The 22,035-nt window shown below is 37.4% G+C and overlaps 1 protein-coding gene across 32 annotated transcripts in view; it reads right to left on the minus strand.

Annotated features, from left to right (window-relative positions):
- Positions 1 to 459: 459 nt before the first annotated feature.
- The window catches only part of SNAP91 (synaptosome associated protein 91), a gene marked incomplete at both ends in the record, with an annotated part of 139,383 nt that continues 117,807 nt past the window's right edge, over positions 460 to 22,035 (minus strand). For 17 of the 32 annotated variants that reach the window (XM_080700441.1, XM_080700440.1, XM_080700437.1 and 14 more), the window contains 6 exons: positions 460 to 552; positions 2,932 to 3,036; positions 4,090 to 4,173; positions 10,275 to 10,386; positions 11,562 to 11,592; positions 20,633 to 20,782. In XM_080700441.1, the coding sequence (XP_080556567.1) occupies positions 460 to 552; positions 2,932 to 3,036; positions 4,090 to 4,173; positions 10,275 to 10,386; positions 11,562 to 11,592; positions 20,633 to 20,782 (575 nt within the window). Of the gene's footprint in view, positions 553 to 2,931; positions 3,037 to 4,089; positions 4,174 to 9,895; positions 9,920 to 10,274; positions 10,387 to 11,561; positions 11,593 to 20,632; positions 20,783 to 22,035 lie in introns of all 32 variants that reach the window. The other 15 variants (XM_080700431.1, XM_080700423.1, XM_080700434.1 and 12 more) reach the window with 7 other exon arrangements.

Raw genomic sequence — 22,035 nt, forward strand, 5'->3', positions numbered from 1 at the left:
AATGCAAAGGGCGATAATCTAAGCTTTACTTTATGGGACAAAATGAGGATAGACAAAATAAAAATATGATTATGTAGTCAAATATATTCTTAGATGATTTCTATATGCGTTATAAGTACTGGCCCTCTGTTAATTCCATTCATCATGGAATAAAGAGCTAATTACAATTTACCAATTAGTTGGGCAGCTTTGTGCTTTATCAGTCTAATCTTCGTGCTTCTCAGGATAAGGACAACTTGAAATTTCTCTCACTCTTAGTTTTATAAGTCAACTAAGATTTAAAATTTTCATTGATAATTATAGCTTTTGATATCAATTTTAAAACTCTAAACATTAAAATTATTGAATAAACCTATCAAACACAAAAAGAACAAATATCATATCTGAAACAGTCAAGCATTGTGTAGATCATTATTCCAAGCCCACAGGAAAAGCTTAGTATTAGATACCTTAAATTGTTTACAAGAAATCCTTGATGTTAAGATCCGCTAATGGGTCCTTTGCTGGAGGTTTCTTGGGACTCTGAGTGGCAGGTGTAGGACTTGGAGAAAGCTAATGGGCAAATAGCCAGCCCCATAGAGCAGAAATAGAAAGCAGAGAGATAGATAAGCATTAGGCAGGACATATATCACAGAGAACAAACACACACGCAGAAGAGTGGATGGCTAAAAGTTAAAAAAAAAATCTGCTTTGTTCTACTCAGTGACTGTTTTTTTTTTTTTTTGAGTGAAGTAAAACATACTTCAAATGATATTTGGCTTTCTTGAAATTCTCTGACATCAGATTTAGCCAAAATAAAATTTGAGGACGCTGGTAGAACAAGATGAATATGAGGTAAGGAAGATGTGGAAAACCAGTCACATAAAGACATTACAAATATATTATAAAACAAACAAAAAGCAACCAATGTTCTATATAAAACATTTTTACTTTGAGTTATTAGTGCCACTAAACTAATAAAGAATTTAAGTAGCTTTTCTTACAGAGAGAGTAAGTCTGAAGGGAAAACTGAAAGTGTGCAGACAGCCACTTAAGAAATTAAAATTATTAGTTAAATATGTTAAGATTTAATATAAATTATTTTATGTGAGAAACACAGTTTGGGACACTATTTGTTTTAGATGAGCAGACAGCTTCCTAATTATGAAAATTCAAATCCCACCTATCCAGTTCTCAGAGAAGCCTAAATCTCATGAGAAAGGACCAGCCTGGACTTTCAACAAAAGACTTTAGGGTCAACGTAGATTGCTTCTGCTTAACCAATACTGCAGTGATTTCCTTCTGTGCAGAAACTTCTACTTCTGGGAGTAGGCTTCCACAGGAATGTCAGCAGACAAACCTCAAAATAGCTCATGTAGTTTGTCTAAAGTAATAGTTGACATCTACTCTTTGAGTCTAACCTCCATGCTTGTAAGGTGAGGGAAATCTCAGAAATCTGGGACTGGGGGACAAGGATGTACATTTTTCATACGAGGATACATGTTCAGTAAGCAGAGTTCCAGAAGTAAGAATTTGGTATTGGGTTCTATGTCCAGAAACTACTGACTACATTGTCTATTGGTCATATTTTCATTTGTAAAACTGAAATAATGCTTCAGAGAAATATAAAAAATAGTAAGCATAAACCTTAAAATTTCTTGGAAGAAGCTGAAGGATTATTATATGATTATTAATTAGGTGAAGTGACAATATTATGATATAAATCAATTACAGAACACTGGGGTAGTTCAAGCATCAGCAAAAACAACAACAACAACAACAAAAAAAAAACTAGCCAGGCGTGGTGGTGCACGCTTGTAATCCTACCATTTGAGAGGCTGAGACGGGATGATCGTGGGTTTCAGACAGCCTCAGCTATTTAGCAAGGCCCTTTTTAACTCAGTGAGACCCTGTTTAAATAAAAAGACTAAAAAATAGGGCTGGGGGTGTAGCTTGGAGGCTTTCATCTCCAGTACCACAAAAAATACCAAAACAAAACAAAACAAAAACTGGTATGTATTCTGAAGCTACAAACTCATGTTTGTTTTATTCTCTAAAATAATTATAGTGTTTATTTGACATAAGAAATAGAAAAATCATATAAGTATGGCATGCTATTCCCTGATAATACAAATTTAATTAAAACAATGTAATTTCATGTCATCTATTTTTCAGATTTCAAATAACGGATGCTAAAACTGGTATTATGTAAGAAAAACAAGATCTCTAGTAATACGATTATATTAACTTATTTATAAAGTCCATGGGTAATAACCCAATCAATCATTCCTATGCAATGAGGCATAAGTAACTCTGGCCCCTAAAGCTTGAGTGGGCTTCCTGAGTTGGTAGTGCCATGTGTGTATCATCACACATGATGCTGGGACAGGAACACATCCATCAGGACAAATTTTTTTTTTTTTTACTACAACAAACATTTGGGACATCCTTGTGTTTTGTGAGTGATTCTAGGGAACTGTCTAATCTGAGAGGAGATATGGAACACCTTCAATTTGTAGCCAGCTGATCTGAAGTGAGGATGACCTTGGGGACTCTAGACCTGTGGTCTGTGTCCAACGAGAGGGGATTCTTATGATGACTGTTCCCTTGGATTTTTGCAGTTTGGAAAACTTGTTGTTGGTGTTGTCATGAGTACTGGGAAGACTTGAACCTTTTTTGCTAACTCTGGGAACACATTATAAAATCGTGGCCTCAGAAGTACTCATTCTCTTGGACACACATGCCTGAACCATTCTGAATCAAGTGATAGAACAGAAGGACTTGAGGACAGATAGTTATGTCAATCATATTTCTACAAATCTCACACTATAAGCTAGTCTGCCTTCCATGACCCTTCACTTTTGAGCAACAGGTGTGAGGAGTACAGTTAGCCACATGGCAGTCAGGCTTAGGGGGTAATGTGACTGTTCTGTGGACACAGAAGAGACTGACCTGTGTGCCAGGTACAGCTGTGGCTCCAAATGGTGGCCTCATCATGGGCTGTGCAAACATGACCGGCTGCTGAGGCATCATGGGCATGCCTGTCCCAGCAGGGGGCTGAAAAGAAAGAGTGGTTCAGGGCAGGAATGATATCTGTGGCTTTCACATGCTTCTGACAGTTTTTGAGGAATCCAGGTCAGTGAGAAACTGAAATTGTAATTTTAACCTCTGGTGCTAAGGCTCAGATAGAGAGAGTCCCTGAGGCCTGGCCTGTGGTACAAGCCTGGTTGGCCACACTGTATCCTCATTCCAGCCCAGTGATGTGCTTATTCATCTTTTGTTAAGTGTAACTCTTCTTTTTTTTGGAACTGGGGATTGAACCCAGGGAATATTCTACCTCCAAGCTACTATACACCCAGCTCTATTTTTTTATTCTTTATTTTTGAAACAGGGTCTCACTAAATTGCAGAGGGCCTCATTAAGTAGCTGAGGCCGGCTGAGAACCTATGACCCTCCTGTCTCAGCCTCCCAAGTGGGATTACATTATGGGATTGTAAGTGTGGGCCACCATACCTGAATTGTTAAGTGTAATTATTATTTTTTTTAGGTACTGGGGATGGAACCCAGGAGCATATTAAATCTGACCTACACCCCCTGCCCTATTTTTTATTCTTTATTTGGAAACAGGGTCTAGTTGCAAAGGGCCTCACTAAGTAGCTGAGGCTGTCCTCGAACTGTGATCTGCCTGTCTCGGCCTCCCAAATGCTGGGATTATAAGCGTGCACCACCACATTGGCTAAGTGTAATTCTTGAAGAGAAAAACTTATTCTCTTGTGGAAGATAACCTAAAATGTGCTGGCGCTAGAAGTGATAAATGACAAGTCCTGATATGGTGATTCAGGGCTGATTCTGAAGATTGAACGAATACTATGTTTCACAGACAGGATTCCAAAAGCACCATAATAATGTGCTACAGTTTGGTGGCAGACTTTTAAGTGTTTTGTAGTTGATTTCATAACTTCATGTGTAGGCTACTTAAGGTATAAGGTAAATAGCTTCTAAAGTCTACTGCATTTTGGGAAGAATTACATTCTGTAGGAATACTTGTTAATTTGGGATTTGGCGAGAAATTTAGGTCAATTACAATTTGTAAGAGAGGTAATCACTTACCATTCCAAATCCTGCTCCAGGTTGTCCGACAGATGGGGCCCCGGCACCAGGAGGAACGGAACTGGTCGGAGGTACAGCTCCTTGCTACACACACACACACACACACACACACACACACACACACACAGAGAGAGAGAGAGAGAACCAACATAATTTGGTTTTAAAATGACAGATTATAATTAAAAATGTGTGCATTCCAAGTTTGTGTATATAGATAATATAAAGAAATCTCAAATTTCAGTTAACAATGTTGCTATCTTTATTGCTTATGGTTGGTAGTGATATTTGGACTTGTCTTGCAACAACACTGGGCTTCCTCTGCATTTCCCTGTATTCATCCTCACTGCCATGCTTGTCTTTTGCTACCATTCCATCCCCTGGCAGGTACTGGGTTAGACACTTGAGGATCTGCTTTCGTTTACATTTTATTCTTTGGTTTCCAGTGCCCCGTTACATTTCCATATTATTCTTTTCTGCATTATATTTGCTTTTTTCTAACTTTCAGCTCTTGTGTTTCAGTTCTTTCAGCTCAAGGACTGACATTAATTTTCAGTGAAGACAGTACTTATAGACTGCATGTAATCCAGCATGCTTATGCAACTTCATATTCAGGTCTATCAGTTTTCAATCATTCATCAAAATACGCTAGCATTTCCCTTAAAATGAACTCTACTGTGATCTCTTAAATTTAAATTAAACATCAGAGCAAATCCTGATTTAAAAGAAAACACTGTAGTGATGCCAGCAAAAAATGACGGACTAAGGGACTCCAAAATCTCTTAGGCATAAAAGCAAGAAAAGAAGGCAATAGGTACCAGAATCGACATTTTTGTTTAAACTTTGAAAACTGACTAAAAACTTGCAGAAATCCAAGAAGTGTTTATTGAAAAAAATCAGCTGAATCTCAATAAAAGCCATGAGCTCTGAAGAATTTTACCTTACCCTAGTCTCATCTCCCCAGCATAGCTGTGCCTTAAAAATAACACCACATATTCCCAGTAAGAGTATCAGAGGGAGCAGAATATATTTAAGTCTTTGTTAAAACTATTAACATAATTATAATTATTTACTTGTTCTGTTGAGGGGACTCTCTGTAAAGACTGGCTCAAAAGGTTTATCTTTGTCTCATCTGACTATATATCTAGTACTAAAGTCATTACATGAATACATTTGTGGAAAATATATACAGGCAAATGTTTTAGTTGTTGCTATCTAAGATAGAGGATCACATTCAGGGCAAACAGTAGACAAAAGAAAAAAAGCTTGAAAGGAAAGTCTGGAGAATGAGATGCTCCAGGGATTAAGGTTAGAAAAGCTCAAACGGGACCCCTGGATATGTAGAAGGCCAGGCACATGCCCAGGGAGGAGTACAAGCTCAGGAAAGAATCAAGGATAAGTCAGGCTATCACCTCTGACTAACCTTGAGTTCTGCACAAGCAGTAAGTAAAGGCTAGGCAGAGTTGTATCCTGCCTGGTTAAGTTTAAAGACATTCTCCAAGACACACATAGAGACCCTTTGCAAAGACTGGGAGATATTTTTAGTTCCAGGAATTTTAAGGAATATCTGTTTAGTCATTAGCTGATCACTTAGCTAAAGGGATAGAGACTTCAATGGTCACACAAGACATAGAGAAGACTTACAGAATTGCTTCAAAATGGTCTCTAAACAAACTAAAAATCTTTTCTCCAAAATGCTTGGGATCAGAGATATTTCAGATTTTATAATATTTGCACATACAATGAATTATCTTGGAGATGGGATTTGAGTATACAAATAAAATTCATTTGTATTTCATATACTTTGTATACATAACCCAGAGGTAATTTTTATAAAATTCTTTTTATTGTGCCTGTTTTTAACTGCAATTCATCACATGAGGTCAGGTGTGAAATTTTCTACTTGTGGTATCATGTTGGTGCTCAAAAAATTTAAATTTTTTAATTTTAAATTGAGATTTGAGATTTAGGGACTAGGGATATTCAACTTGCACTACGACAACAATAAGTCCTGGGGAAGGGGCAGAATTTGATATCCAGAGTTGACCCATTATGATCTTCAAAATGTCCAGGCTGAGGCCAGGTGTGGTGGTGTGTGTATGTAATCCCAGTACTTGAGATGCTGAGATAGGAGGATTGCAAGTTTGAGGTCAGCCCCAGCAACTGAGGCTTTCAGCAACTTAGCAAGACACTGCTTCAAAATAAAACATGAAGTAGGGCTAGGGGTGCATGAGAGGAGAGAGAGGAGAGAGAGGAGAGAGAGGAGAGAGAGAGAGAGAGAGAGAGAGAGAGAGAGAGAGAGAGAGAGAGAGAGAGAGAGAGAGAGGCAGAGAGAGAGAGAGAGAGAGAGAGAGAGAGAAAAGAAGAAGAAGAAGAAGAAGAAGAAGAAGGAGGAGGAGGAGGAGGAGGAGGAGGAGGAGGAGGAGGAGGAGGAGGAGGAAGAGGAGGAGGAAGAGGGGGAGGGAGAGACAGAGAGAGAGAGAGAGAGGAGAGAGGAGAGAGGAGAGAGGAGAGAGGAGAGAGAAGAGAGAAGAGAGAGAAAATAGAGAAGATGTATGAGAATATGCCCCTGGGTTCAGTCCCCAGTACCATAAACACATAAAAATGTCCAGGCTTCACCAAAAAATTATGAAACACACAAAGAAATAAGAATGTATGGTCCATATACAGTAGAAAAATCTGAAATTAATAATCTAAAATTTCATCTTAAGAAACTAGGGGAAAAACAGAAGAGCAAAAGAAATATCAAGCCAGCGGAAGAGAGGCACTATAAAGATTAGGGTGGAGGTAAATGGAATGAAGCGTAGGAAAACAAAGGTGATAAAAGTAACAAAGAGTTGGTTCTTCAATAAGATCAATAAAATTAACAATCATTTAGCCTGATAAGTTAAAGAAAGAGAAGAAGCTCAAAATCAGGTAAATAAGTGGGGACATTATGACCAACCTTCTAGAAACAGAAGGGGTTATAAGGAAATATCATGAGTAATGATATGCCAAAACATTATATAGCCTTTGAGGGACAAAACTGCTTCTGTTATTTCATGAATTTTGTTGGGCTCCTTCCTCCTCTTCCATGTCTCACCTGATCGACATTCTTGAACCTAACTTTTTTCCAAGTCAAGGCTCCTTAAAGAGTGGCTTCTCTTGGCAGAAACAAATTGGGTATAAATCAGAAAAGAGCCACCAGGGTGTTTGCCAGTATAAACATAAACGAGATTCCCAAGAGAGAGAGAGTGAGACAGCCATAGGTCAGATACTTAGGTATTAACTCATCCACAAGGATAAAATTATCCTGTATAGTATCCTACAAACATCTATAACCACTTCCCTGAGTCCCATTGGGACAGGACTAAATTTTATAAATGTTTTCCTAAGAAAGACCTCAAGACCAAGTTAGAAAAAATTCATAGTGATCAGCTCAACAGAGACAGACAAGGAATTTATTAAACCTAATATCCTTTCATGACAAAATGTACTCAACAAACTAGGAATAGAAAGAAAACTCCTCAACCTGATAAAGGGTACCTACAAAAACTCACAGGTAACAACATACTTAGTGGTGAATGACTGAAAGCTTTCTCCCTAAGAACAAGATAAGTATGTGCTGAAAGTTTTAGTCAAAGAAATTAGCAGAAAAAAGAAATAGTACTCGGACTGGAAAAATAATTATTTCTATTCATAGATGGCACGATCTTATATTAGAGAAAATCATAAATAATTCAAACACATAAAACTTAAAGCTAATAAATGATTTCCTTCAAGCTGCAGGACATAAGGTTAACATAAAAATCAGTATAGTGTTCATTTTACACTAGCAATGAATAACCCTAAAACGTAATTATGTAAACATTTAATTGCTTTGATGCCATTAATAATAGCATCAAAACAATAAAATACTTAGGAATAATTTAATAAGAGAAATAGAAGACTTGTATATTGACAATTATAAACATTGTTGAAAGCAGTTAAGGAAAAACTAAATACATGGAAAAGTCTTCTGTGTTCATGGATAAAAGATTTAATATTGTTAAGATGGCAATAGGCAATCCATATCAAAATTTCTACTGTCTTTTTTTTTTGGAGAAATGGACAATCTGATCCTAAAACTTACATAAAAATGCAAGGAAACAAAAACAGCCAAAACAATCTTTAAAAAAGGAACAAGTCTGAAAGAGTCGTCCATCTTTCCTGTTTCAAAACATAATACAAAGCTACATTAATCAAAACAGTGTGGTACTGGCATAAGGACAGGTACATAGATCAACACAACAGAATAAAGAGTCTGAAAATAAAGCCATACTTAACAAATTTTTAGCATTATTTTAATAAAAGATTTTAAGACAACAGGGTTTCTATATATAAAATAATTAATTTGTATGTGAGCTCAAAATAGTTCTACGAATTAATATAAGAGATGGAACTATAGAACCCTTAGGAAAAAAACATAGGTAAAAACCTTTAAGATCTTGGATTAGGCAATGGTCTTAATTCTGACACTAAAAGCACAAGCAATAAAAGAAAATAATTAGATAAGTTGAGTTTATTAAAATAAAAATTTTTGTAAATCAAAGAAGACTACCAAGAAAGTGAAAAGATAGCTCATGGAATGAGATAAAGTATTTGCAAATTATATATCTGATAAATGTCTACTATCCAGAATATAAGAAATATCATAAAAATTCTATTCACAACCTAATTATAAAATGGGCAAAGTTGTAAAGAATATGCCATCCCCAAACATGCCACTTAGCATAGGATTATTTTGAACTTAAAGCAATGAAAAAGTATATTAATCAAGAATTTCTGCAAGTTCATTTTTTTGGTAACTAATGACATTTTTTTCTTTTTTATAGATGTAAGTCTTAATCATACAATTCAGGTTTGGTAAATAGTCTACCACCTTGCCTGTTGGAAATGATGGGTAAAGAAATGTTGGTATTTTCTTTGTTTTTAAAATGTTTTTAAAATGTTTTTAAAATGTTTTACTGAAATAAAATTCACCTTACATCCAAATTCACCATTTTAGCAGTTTTAAAGCATACAGTTCAGTAATTTTTAGTATATTAAATGGTATGAAATCATCACTGTTATACAACACCAGAACATTTATTTCACCCAAAAAAGGACCAGTTTCTTCCAGCTTCCCTCTCCCTGGCAGCCAATAATTTACTCAAGGTTTCTGTGGACTAACTTATTCTGGATACTGCATGTAAATAGAATCCCAAACGATTCCCTTTTGTATCTGTTCTTTCTTTTTAACTGGCATAAAACTTATATTGTAATTTATATTAATTTACTTCCATGCCTGTTTATTTGGGGGGTGGTGAGTGATGATTAAAAATTAATTCAGGCAGCTGGGCGTGGTGGCGCACGCTTGTAATCCCAGCATTCGGGAGGCTGAGACAGGAGGATCGCGGTTCGTGGACAGCCTCAGCTACTTAGTGAGGCCCTCTGCAACTCAGTGAGACCCGGTTTCAAAATAAAAAAAGAATAAAAAATAGGGTAGGGGGTGTAGCTCAGAGATAGATAGAATTTCCCTGGGTTCTATCCCCAGACCCGCCCCCCCCCCCAAATATATCAGGCAAAGAAAGGATGGTATCAAGAGAGCTTTAGAGATGGGTAAGACTGAGGAGGATGAGGAAGGGGTAAGCAAAGGTGGAAAGCTGTGGGTGGGCTTGGGAAACAGTGACTTGACTTGTTTTGCTCAATGGGCAAATGTTCAAATTTAAAATACAGACATGAAAACTATTTAAACCTTAGGGAAAAGATGATGTTAGTAGTTTCAATTTTTAAAAAATGGTGAGCAAATGTGGTAGAAAACTGCCCAATCTTTCTGGTAAGAAAAAAGTTTTCATTACTTATTAAGACAATCAGAAAGTTTTGGTCAGAAACGTGATAAGATATATAAGAATCAATGATATTAAATGTTTTGGAAGAATCTTTTTCATAATTTTACAAATATAGAAAAAGCATATTACTATTTCAAAATATTAAAAATAAAATAGGTCATAATTGCTATAAAATATAAAGCCAACAAAATTTTCATTTCAGTAAATTTTGCATCTTGCATATATTTCTTCAGTGTGGATGAAGAAGTCAGTATGCAAGATAAGCAAAATGCACCCTGCTTAATACACTTGGAAGCTGGCAAACTGGCCCCTCTGCCTTGGCCTCCGAAGGCTACATACCAAAGGTGTGCTAGGTGGGACACCCGCTGACCACGTGGCAGGAGTTACTTTCGGCTGCCAGTTGGCTCCACCGGTTAACTTTTTCTCTCCAGCATTCCACTGAAGATCTCCCCTAAAATCAAGCATGCAAAACAAAAAACAAGAATTAGAAAAAGTGGTATATGGCTCACTGATTTAATTTTATTTGGGTTTAGAATTATCTGTTAGAGTCAAGTGGGACTAGAGAATAGGTTAAAACTTACAGAGGAGTCTTGCTATATTTTATCTAAGAAAGCTGAAGAGCATTTGAAAAAAATCACTTATAGTTTGTATCTCAGTTACAATAGGAATTCCCTATCATCCATAATGTAAAAATATGCCTGAAAATTTAACTGAATCCTTCACTCATTATAACAAATTCTAAGTAAACTCATCATACATACTGTATACTTTTTTTGTTGAATTAAGATGCATGATGATGATGTCTTTTGGATTTTAGAGGGCTTAACAAAAAGTTTCACACAACTCTATCATGCCCACAACCTGACTTATGGTAGGTACAAGACAAGGTTACTATAAAATGCATCCCAACTTCAGTAACATGTATCTAAGAAAGGGTACACTGTCATTCCTGCTATCCTTCCTTAAAAATGACATACCATGGGTGGGGCATTCATTTGAACTACCTCCCCCCATGCCATTCTGGCATGGGACTGTAACTATCTTCTATATTTCTATCTTTTTAATAAACTTCTTTAAATCTTCAAAAAATTGACATACCATGAAAGAATTTTTAAAATCTATGTTAGCTAGGAATATTATAATGAATCTAGAAATTAAAGCTACTAATATATTCAAACCATAATCCTCAAATATATATATTTTTTGGTGGTACTGGGGTTCCTGGAAGCCCTTCTACCTCCAGGCTACACTCCCAGACCTATTTTACATTTTTATTTGGAAACAGGGTCTCCTAAGCCAGTGCGCGCGCCTGGCTTCGAACCTGCGCGATCCTCCTGTCTCTGCCTCCCAAGCGCAGGGATTACAAGCATGTGCCACCACGCCCAGCATCCTCAAATATTTCTAGATAAAATATTGACAATCTTTTTAAGAGACTGAAAGTATTCCTTTTCATTGCAGAGCAAAAGTTTGGAGGTTTCAGTACAATAACAACAATAAATTCCAAATGAAATACAAACCAAAGTTGAAATTCTCTACCCTGAGAAGGAGTAATATACTCTAAGGAGTAAAACATTTGATAGTTTCAAGAAAATATAAATACACTGTGGATAATTTAAAAACACTTACTTTTTTGATGTGGTACCAGAAATTCCAAGATCTATAAATGAATAAAAGAAAAGAGAATTTAAACTTCTATATTCAGGTTATGTAATATTTAAGAAATCAGAGCATCAGAGGTTTAGAGAAAGTCCATGTTTTGTCCAGGAATGACTGTATTCAGTTACATAAGAAGGAATAAAAGAAAATGAATAAAAGAAAATGAATGAATAAAAGAAAAGAGAATGAATGAATAAAAGAAAAGAGAATTTAAACTTCTATATTCAGGTTATGTAATATTTAAGAAATCAGAGCATCAGAGGTTTAGAGAAAGTCCATGTTTTGTCCAGGAATGACTGTATTCAGTTACATAAGAAGGAAATTAAATTAGAAAGCATATCTATAAACCTCAGATTTTACTTCATGTTTGACTGAAGGATCACATTTTAATGTGAACCGGTATCCAGAAAAGAGCAAACATAGCGGGGTTTAGATTCTTATCTTAGAAAGTCTCTTAGGTTGGTGTGTGGGAACTTGACTAATAAATGCTTTTCTACACTGATATAAAATTATCTCTAAACAATAACTAATGATAACTGGCTCACTGGATCTAGACTATACAATGTGAGTTATGCTAAAAACTTGCCTTCCTTCTTAAATCTGGAACTTTGGTACATGTCAGGCAGAAAGAGCTATATGATCAGCAATTAATAAAAATCCTAGCCGGGCATGGTGGTACACGCTTGCAATCCCCGCACTTGGGAGGCGGAGACAGGAGGATCGTGCAGGTTCGAAGCCAGCCTCAACTGGCTTAAGAGACCCTGTTTCCAAATAAAATATAAAATAGGTCTGGGAGTGTAGCCCTAGGTAGAAGGCCCCTGGTTTCCATCCCTAGTACCACTGGGGGAAAAAAAAATCCTGGGTGCTGACATTCAAAAGGGCTTTAGGCAGAAGCATCTCACACACGTTACTGCATTTTCATTGCTGGGGGAAGGGCCTGCTCATCTCCTCATGGGACATGGAGAACTCTGCATGTTAATTCTTCCATACTTTGCTCTGTATTTTCTCTTAGGACTCAGGTATGCATCCTTACTATGCTGCTGTAAAAACCTCAGCTGTTAGTCCCATGAGTCCTTCTAGTGAATTTGTTAATGTGGGGTGGTCCTAGAGCACCCTATACTCCTGGCTCAACCATTCTGCTCTAATCTCAATTAATTTATTAATTTGGTGAAAAAAAAATTTTTGGTACTGGGGATTGAGCCTAGGGTGTTCTACTTTTGAGCCCTCTTTTCTTTTCTTTTCTGCAGTACTGGGGATGGAACCCAGGGGCGTTCTACCTCCAAGCTAAACTCCCAGCCCTATTTTTGAGTCTTTTTATTTTTTTATTTATTTTTTTTTTATTTTCTGATTTCTTTTTTTTTTATTTATTTTTAATTGGTGCACTGTATTCATACATCATAGTGGGATACATACTTTTGTAGACATACATGCACACATTGCCCAGTCAGCCCCCACCCGATCCCCACCCCGTTCTCTCCCCATCCCTCCCTCCCATGCTTGGCTTAGTGGTTGACATCTAGTATTATAGCAATTTATCCAAAATTAACAATGATAATCTCACATAACAGTTTCATTTGTCTGATACCAAGCTTTTGATGACTTAAAGATAACATTTCAATATTTCTTTTTGCTTTCTTTCTTACCAGAGAATCTATTTTTTTCTATTTTTTAGGTGAAACTATCATATATTTATATATTTATTTTTCAGAAAAAAAATATATCCTAATATGGAATATGGACTCTAGGTACCCACATCGATCTTGAAAAAGAACAAAGCTAGAAGATATATATTTTCCGACCTCAAACCATATAAAGCTACAATAATTGAAACAGTGTAGTACTATTCTAAAGGCAGATATATAAACCATTGGAGTTAAATAAAAGCCTAGAGCTAAATTCTTCCCTATATTGTCAAGTTATTTTTGAAAAGGTTTCCACGAACATTTGGTGGTGGAAATAATAATCTTTTAACTAAATATTGTTGAAACATAATAATTACATGGAAAAGAATAAAATTGGACCCTTACCTAATCCCATATACAAGTATTAACTCAAAATAGAGAAAAGACCTAAATATAAATCTTAAGACTCTAAACTTTTAGGAGAAAATCTGGGTCATAAAACCTCACAACATTGAAATTGGCAGTGATTTCTTGGTTATGATTTCAATGGCACAGGCAACAGAAGAGTATACAAACTCCCTAAAAAATAAAAAAAACATATTGTATATCCAAAGACAATGTAAACAGAGTTAAGAGTTACTAATAGAATGGGATAAAATATTTCCAAATGCTATATCTGAAGGTATATTAATATTCCAACTAGAAATCCTAAAAATTAACAACAATAATGACAAACAATACCCTTTAGAGATAGGTAACAGACTAACATAAATAATGAATCTCCACAGATAACCAATCTTAGTTGTCTGTTGGATGGAAAATCTTGTTTCTCTAGTTCTGATGTGTGTTACCTATTTCTTCTTTGTAGTTAATCTCTTTGAGTATTTTCTCTAGTGCTGGTTTTGAAGACATAAATTCCTTCAGTTTCTGTTTGTCATGGAAGCTTCTTATTTCTCCATCTAATTTGATAGAAAGTTTTGCTGGGTAGGAAATTTTTGGCTGGAAGTTGTTTTCTTTCAAAATTGGGAATATGTTACTCCAAGCCCTTCTGGCTCTCATAACTTGGTTTGGGAAGTCTGGAGTGATTCTAATTGGTTTGCCTCTGAATGTCACTTGGCCCTTTGTTTTTGTTGCCTTTAAGATTCTCTGCTTGGCTTCCACATTGGTCATTTTGACAATTATGTGGCGTGGGGATCCTCTTCGCCGATCCTGTCTAAAGGGAGTTCTATAAGTTTCCTGGACCTGCGTATCGACCTCTTGCTCTATGTCTGGAAAATTTTCTGCTATTACTTCCTTGAAGAGATTGTTGATCCCTTTAGTTTCACTTTCTTTTCCCTCCTCTATTCCAATTATTCTTAGGTCAGCTCTCTTAAAATGGGCCCATATTTCTTCAATATCAGATTCCTGCTGTCGGATATTTTTTCCTAGATTAGAAACTATGCGTTCATTTTTGGAATGATCATCTTCTAAGAGCGAGATTCTGTTCTCCATGTGTTCTAATCGGTTGTTTGTGCTTTGAATTGAGGCCTTTACTTCATTAATTGCATCCTTTATCTCTTTTTGGCTCTCTCTGAGTTCTTTTCGAAGCACCTCTATTATTTCTACAGTTATTTTCCTGATTTGATCTTCTAGAAATCTCTGATTTTCTGTTTTATCGGGTTCTGATGTTGTGGGGTTGTGAGCATTCATTGCTCCAGTATTATTCCTCTTTCCCATGATTTTGGAAGTTTGTGCCTTCTCTGGGTTCTTCCCTTGGGTCACTATGACTTCACTTAAGGTGCTCTGGATCTCGAGTCAGTAGTATCTCAGACTCCACTACTCCTTTACTGGGTTGTATCACAGAGTCTCCGACCCAGAGAGTCGATAGAGGCTGCTTTAGACCGTGGGGGTTGCCAGGTTGCACGTTCTCCTATGGTGTGATATCTCTGCCACCGCCCCTCTCCCACTGGGTCAAGTCCCAGTGAGTACAGTACTGGGATTTCTCTGCTGTGGCCCGCAATTTGACTCACTGTTCTTGAGTACGCAGATGTAGCTGTAGTGAATTCGCTGCTGCTGCCGCCAGTGGCAATATGGCGCCACTGCTACGCACTCGGCTGTTGGGCTGGCGTTTTTTTTTTCCTTGGTTTTGATTTCCACTCTGAATTCCTGCAGCGTGTGCTGAGCTCAGACACTGGGAGCTTTAGATGTCCTCTGCGCAGAGAAATCCCGCCTGGCTGTTCCGCAGCGGCTCCCCTCGGCTTGCTGTGGCCGTCCCGTGAATTCGAGTCTTTTTATTTTTGAAACAGGGTCTCACTGAGTTGCGAAGGGCCTCGCTAAGTGCTCAGGCTGTGCGTGAACTGCGATCCTCTCTCTGGTCTCCGCCTCCCGAATGGCTCTTTTCTTTTGAAACAGGATCTTGCTAAGTTGCTGAGGGTCTTATTAGGTTGCTGAGGCTGGGCTTGAGCTTGCAATCCTCCTGACTCAGCCTCCCAAATATTGGTATTACAGATGTGTGCCACTGCACCCAGCTTAATTTGGTGATGTTTTAGTGAGTGTACTTACACCAGGCACTTGTCTAGGTGCTGGGATCATATTAGTGGAGAAAGTGCAAGATCCATACCCTAAGGGAACCTGCATCCTAATGGTATAAGTGAGATAAAAACAATGAAATAGTAAAAAAAAAAGTAACTTATATAGGCTGCTAGAAGGTGGTATGGAAAGTCTATGGAAAGATGAGAAGAAAGCAGGGTAAGGAGAGTGAGGGGTGGAAAAAAAGTGAGGGGTATATAGAACTAAATCGTGTTCTTGGGGAAGGCCTCGGTGAGGAGGGGAGACTTGGCCAAATCTGAGCAGAGAGTCAGGGCCGGCGCTCTCTATGGCGCGGGGACAGCCAGTACAAAGGTCCTAATCTAGTGCAGAGCTGATGTGCTAATAGGCTTTAATATTTGTATATTTGTTATCAAATCTTGGCATTTCAAAATAGAATACAGTATCTATTAATTGAACACCAAATACTGAAATCATTACACAGAATTTTAGTTATTTTTCTTTTAAAAGATGGGGCCTTGCTATGTTTCCCATGCTCTGCTCAAACTCCTCAGCTCAGGGCATCCTCCTGCCTTCACCTTCCAAGGAGCTGAGACTATATGAGTGTGCTGTCATGCATGGCTAGGGTTTTTTTGTTTGTTTTTGTTTTGCGGTATTGGAGGTGGAACCCAGGGGCATTCTACCTCCTAACTATACCCCAACCCTATTTTTTATTCTTTCTTTATTTTTATTCTTTCTTTCTTTCTTTCTTTCTTTCTTTCTTTCTTTCTTTCTTTCTTTCTTTCTTTCTTTCTTTCTTTCTTTTTTCTTTCTCCTTCCTTCCGTTCTTTTTTTCTTTTTTGGTGGTACTGGAGATGGAACCCTTCTCTGGGCTACACTCCCAGACCTATTTTATATTTTTATTTGGAAACAGGGTCTCTTAAACCAGTGAGGCTGGCTTTGAACCTGTGCAATCCTCCTGTCTCTGCCTCTAAGCGCAGGGATTATAAGCGTGCGCCACCACGCCTGGCCTTAGTCTTTATTTTGAAACAGGGTCTGAGTTGTAAAGGGCCTCACTAAGTAGCTCAGGCTCTCCGCGAACCGTGGTCATCCTGTCTCAGCCTCCCAAATGCTGGAATTGCAAGTGTGCGCCACCACGCCCGGCTGTTGTTTTTGTTTTTAAAAGAAAAGAAACTTAACTTTTGTACTGGGGATGTAATTCAGTGGCAGAACACTTGCTCAACATAGGCAAGGCCCTGGGTACAATCCCCAGTACTGCAAAAAATAAATAAATAAATAAATAAATAAATAAAATAAAAAATAAAATTAAAAAAAGAAATATATATATTTCAAAATTAGACTCAAAAGCTAAATCTATATGAATTAAACAATTAAAAAGCTAAACCAAATATTTATGCCTGCTCACATAATTAAGCAAAAATAAGCAGAAATGTGCATGGCCTTGTGTACATGAATCCCTTCTCCGGTTTCCATGGCAGGTGGAAATGCTAAGCTGAGGCCTGGGTATTTAGTGTAGGCTGGGCCCTGGGAAAGGAAGGCTCTGGGGCAATGAGTGTGTAGGAGGCTTATTAGGGAAGAGAAGAGAAAAAAAACTGCGACTGGACAAGACTGCAATTCAGTCTCAGCAGAAGTTTTAGCTAAACTAGGAAGTGTTTAAAATACATCTTTCTTAGCTCTAATTCATACACCATAAAGCTCAGCCTTTTAAAGCATGCAATTCCGTGGCTTTAGTGTATTCACAGAGTTGTACAGCCGTCAAACAATTTTAGAACATTTTGGTCATCTCAATGGAAACCCTGTGCTCATGAGCAGCTACTCCTCTCCTTAGCTCTGGCAGCCTCTAATTTCTGCCTCTGTGAAGTTGCCTATTGCAGCTGTATCTTATAAACAGGATCATATAATACGAGTTATTTTGTGGCAGCTTTCTTTTACTTAGCATAATGACTCACAGTATTTTCATGTTGTGGCATATATCAGTGCCTCATTCCTTTTTAAATCCAAATAATATGCATTACATGTATATATCACTTTTGGGTATCCCTTCATTAACAGATGAATGGACTGTTTCTACTTTTTTTGGTTAGTAATAATGCTGTGAACATTTGTGTATGGCTTTGTATTTTTATTTTCAGTTCACATGCCTAGGAGTGGAATTGTATGGTAGCTCTGTGTCAACATTTTGAGGAGCTGTTAGACTTCTTTTCACAGCAGTTATATTCTCATCAGGAGCATTTGAGGGCTTTAATGTCTCCACATTCTCATCAGCGCTTATGATGGCTATTTCATTAAAGCTATTCCAGTGGATGTGATGGTCTGTCATTGTGGTTTTGTGGTGCTGGGGACTGAACACAGGGGCATTCTACCTCTAAGCCATACCCTAGGTCCTATTTTATTTTATTTGGAAACAGGGTCTTGTTAAATTGCTGAGGCTAGCCACAAACCTGTGTTTTTTCTGTCTTAGCATCCCAACTCCTGGGATTTTAGGTGTGTACCACCATGCTTGGCAGTCATTCTGGTTATGGTTAGCACTACAGCAATGGTGAATTCCATATACTTATTGGTCATTTGTATTATATTTTTTAAAGAAATGTCTATTTTGAGTCCTTTGCCAATTTTTAAACTATGTTATTTAACTTGTTATTATTAAATTGTAATAGTTCTTTATATATTCTGTATAAAAATCCCTTATAAAAAGTAATTTAGAAATATTTTCTACATTCTGGGGTTGTCTTTCTACTTTCTTGATGGTATCAACTGTGCACAAAAATTGATTCTGATGAATTTCTACTAAGCTATTTTTTCTTGGGTGGTCTGTGCTTGTATTGTATCTAAGAAGCCATTGCCTAATCCAAGGTCACAAAGATTTACATTTCTGTTGTCTTCTAAGATTTGTTTTAATTTACTTGTTTGTTTATTTATTTACTTATTTTTTGGTACTGGAATCCAGGGGCATTCTACTTTTGAGCTATACCTCTAGCCCTTTTAAATTAATTAATTAATTAATTAATTAATTTAGTGGTACTGGGGTTCCTGGAAACCCTTCTACTTCCGGGCTACACTCCCAGACCCATTTTTATACGTTTTTATTTGGAAACAAGGTCTCTTAAGCCAGCTCGGCTGGCTTCGAAGCTGCATGATCCTCCTGTCTCCGCCTCCCAAGCGCGGGGATTACAAGCGTGCGCCACCACGCCCGGCCTAGCCCTTTTTATTTTGAAATAACATGTCACTAAATTGCTGAGGCTGGTCTCAAACTAGGGAGCCTTGTGCCTCGGCCTCCCAAGTACTGAGATTATAGAAGTGTGCCACCATGCCCAGCCGTAGTTTTATCTTTCACATTCACGGCTTTGACTCATTTTGAATTGATTTTGTGGATGACATACGGAGATGGTTCAACTTCATTATTTTGCAGGAGGCTATCCAGTTGTCCCAACACAAGTTTTTGGAAAAACTATCTTTTCCCTCATTGACTGTTTATGGCATCCTGGTCAAAACTGATTTGACTGTATCTATGAAAATTTGTTTCTGAGCTGTTTTTTCTATTCTATTGATCAATATGTCTATTGTTAGTTTTATAGAAGTTTTAGAATTAGAAAATGTAAGTACTTCAGATTTGTTCTTAGTTTTCGAAGTTGTTCTGAAAACTAAGAACAAAACTGTTTTGAAAACTAAGAACAATATGAAGTATTTATATTGTTTTCTTGGCCTGGTGAGTTAACTTTTTGCAGCTGAGAAAATTCTCAAAGATGGTTGACAGCCAAGGGCTGTGTGCTGGTTACACTCAGCGTCCTCTAGAGGTGTGAGATCTTTACTTATGAAGGGGATTTAGGTGGTATATTACAGTATTCAGCAAAGGCAATCTCTCAGTGAGATGAAATTTTAGAGTAGGAGGAAACCTTCAATTAACTTTTCCATAAGTGTTAGGAAAGCGTTTTCATGGATGCTTGAACCAAGGACAATGAAGGAGAAACAAAAATCACATACAAAGGAAAATGCACAGGTATAGAAGTCTCTGGCAATGATCTGATAAGCTTCTGATACTGTCTTGAGTCATGAAAGATATCTAAAATAGAAACCCATTGACCTTAATAAAAAACAAAATCAGAGTTAAAGAAGGGCCACCAGTCCCTGTCTCCTAGGGCTCCCCTTCATTCACTCAGCTCCAGCCTCCAGTCTGCTTGACGCCATTTGGATTTGCCAGGCGATCCCTGCTCCCGTCTCTGCCCTGACCCTCCTTTGCTGCAAATGCCCTCCTTCAGATGACCACAGGCTTCCTTCTCTCTTTCATATTTCTGTCCAGATTTTACTTTCCTGGTGAGGCTTACTCTAACGCAGCACTCCCAGTTCCCTTTGCCTCCTCTGTTTTCTCCCCATGGTACTTAACAACTCGACATACTTTAGAATTTATTTATTTTAAATTATTGGCTGTTTTTCTCTGCCCTTCCCAAGGGCCATAAACAAGTAACTCCATCTGTTTTCTTCACTGCTTTATATCTGAGGCCTGGAAGAAGCCTGTTATTGAATAATTATTTGTTAGATGAACGACTAAAGCTCAGATACTCAGTTTGTAAGTATACTGCGTTTAACAGAATTTATTCTTATTTTCAAATGAAATGGAGAATCAAGCACTTATTACACACAATACAGTTGGCTTCATACCTGTGTATGCTCCTTAATTATCCCTTTGGTAATTTAGCTTACAAAAATGGCACAGGTACAGCTTGTGAGACAATGGAATAGCAACTTTTTAATGTCCAAGGAACTGTGTCAAAACACGAAGCACTTCATTCAATTTATTCACCCACAAGGGAAACCAGAAACGAAACACGAACCGACTGACAGAAAGCAAGTGAACAATGAACATTTGCTTCAGTTAAAGAAGACTGGACTACTCACTGCCCACTAAGCTGGCAAGAGAAGAATCAAGGTCACTCCCGAGAGGTTTGCTGGCCGCCATGGCGGGACTGGCTGGTACCATCGAGACAGGCGCAGGCTGCCCAGCTGGTGCCATGGTTGGCATCAGGAGATCACCTAGACCATCAAACACTGGAAATCAAACAGGCCAGGTTCAGAATAAATGGACCACGTGAAAACCTAAAGAGGCTTTGTCTTTTGAAAAACTATGGAAACAAGTGAATATACATTCTTTTAAAAGAAGGCATGTAATTCACAGTTTTCAAGACTGTAACACTAAGAAGAACATATCTACGTATGTTTTACTCATAAGGTATGGAAATACCTACTTACTCAGAAGGTACGAAAATACTAATAAACACGAACAAAGATGGGGGAAAAAAAAAGCTGTATAACGTTTAGGAAAGAGCATAGAATTGATCTGCAATTCGGCAGCACACCTCACTCGCGGTGTGACTTTGAGAAAGCTACTCTCTGAGCTTTTTAGCTTTCTTCTTTGTAAATACATGGCTTTGTTGTAAAGATAAAATTAGACAACATATGTCAACATATTTATTATAATGCTTCCTCTGTATAGGGACTCAATAAGTGGTAACCATTATTACTCTTATTAAGAAGAACAACAAAACATTTTTATTCAAAATGGTAGTGATTTATAGCTTGCCTAAAATGATTTATTCTGAAAACCTAAGATGCTTACTCTTAATTTATTTTTGTGATACTAGGGAAGGAACCCAGGGGCATTCTACCTCTGAGCTACATCCCAGCCCTATTTTTTATTCTTTATTTTTTTATTTTTATTTTTTTGCGATACCAGGGATGAAACCCAGGGGCATGGTGCCTCTGAGCTACATCCCCAGCCCTATTTTTTAGTCTTTCTATTTTTTGATACAGGGTTTCACTGAGTTGCACAGCACCTCACTAAGTAGTAGCTGAGGCTGTCCTCAAAACTGAGATCCTCCTGTCTCAGCCTCCCAAATGCTGGGATTATGAGCGTGTGCCACCACGCCTGGCTTAGAGTATTTTTTAAGAGAAGATTGAATCTCTTAGTTTCCTATAAAATTAATATCTCAATAAAACCTGATCTAATGGTAGGCATCTAGTAATAAGCATCGGAAAAACGGTTGATTTTAGAAATAATTATTGTGATTCTTTTCTCTCACTGTAGCAATCACTTCCAGTTCCATTAGAGCATATTTAAATTGAACAGTATTTTAAGTACGAGAAATCAAATGTCATCACTGATGGTCTCTGATCACCAGATGATAAATAAATACCACTTGTTCAGTTCCTAGAATACAGACAGACAATCCAAAATGCAGACTTCTCATTTTCATAAGATATTGCTCATATCTTATCTATGTCAAGACGGTGGTTGTTAAATT

This window comes from Muscardinus avellanarius (genome assembly GCF_963383645.1).
Source record: "Muscardinus avellanarius genome assembly, chromosome: 8".
In the NCBI taxonomy this organism is placed as follows: domain Eukaryota; kingdom Metazoa; phylum Chordata; class Mammalia; order Rodentia; family Gliridae; genus Muscardinus; species Muscardinus avellanarius.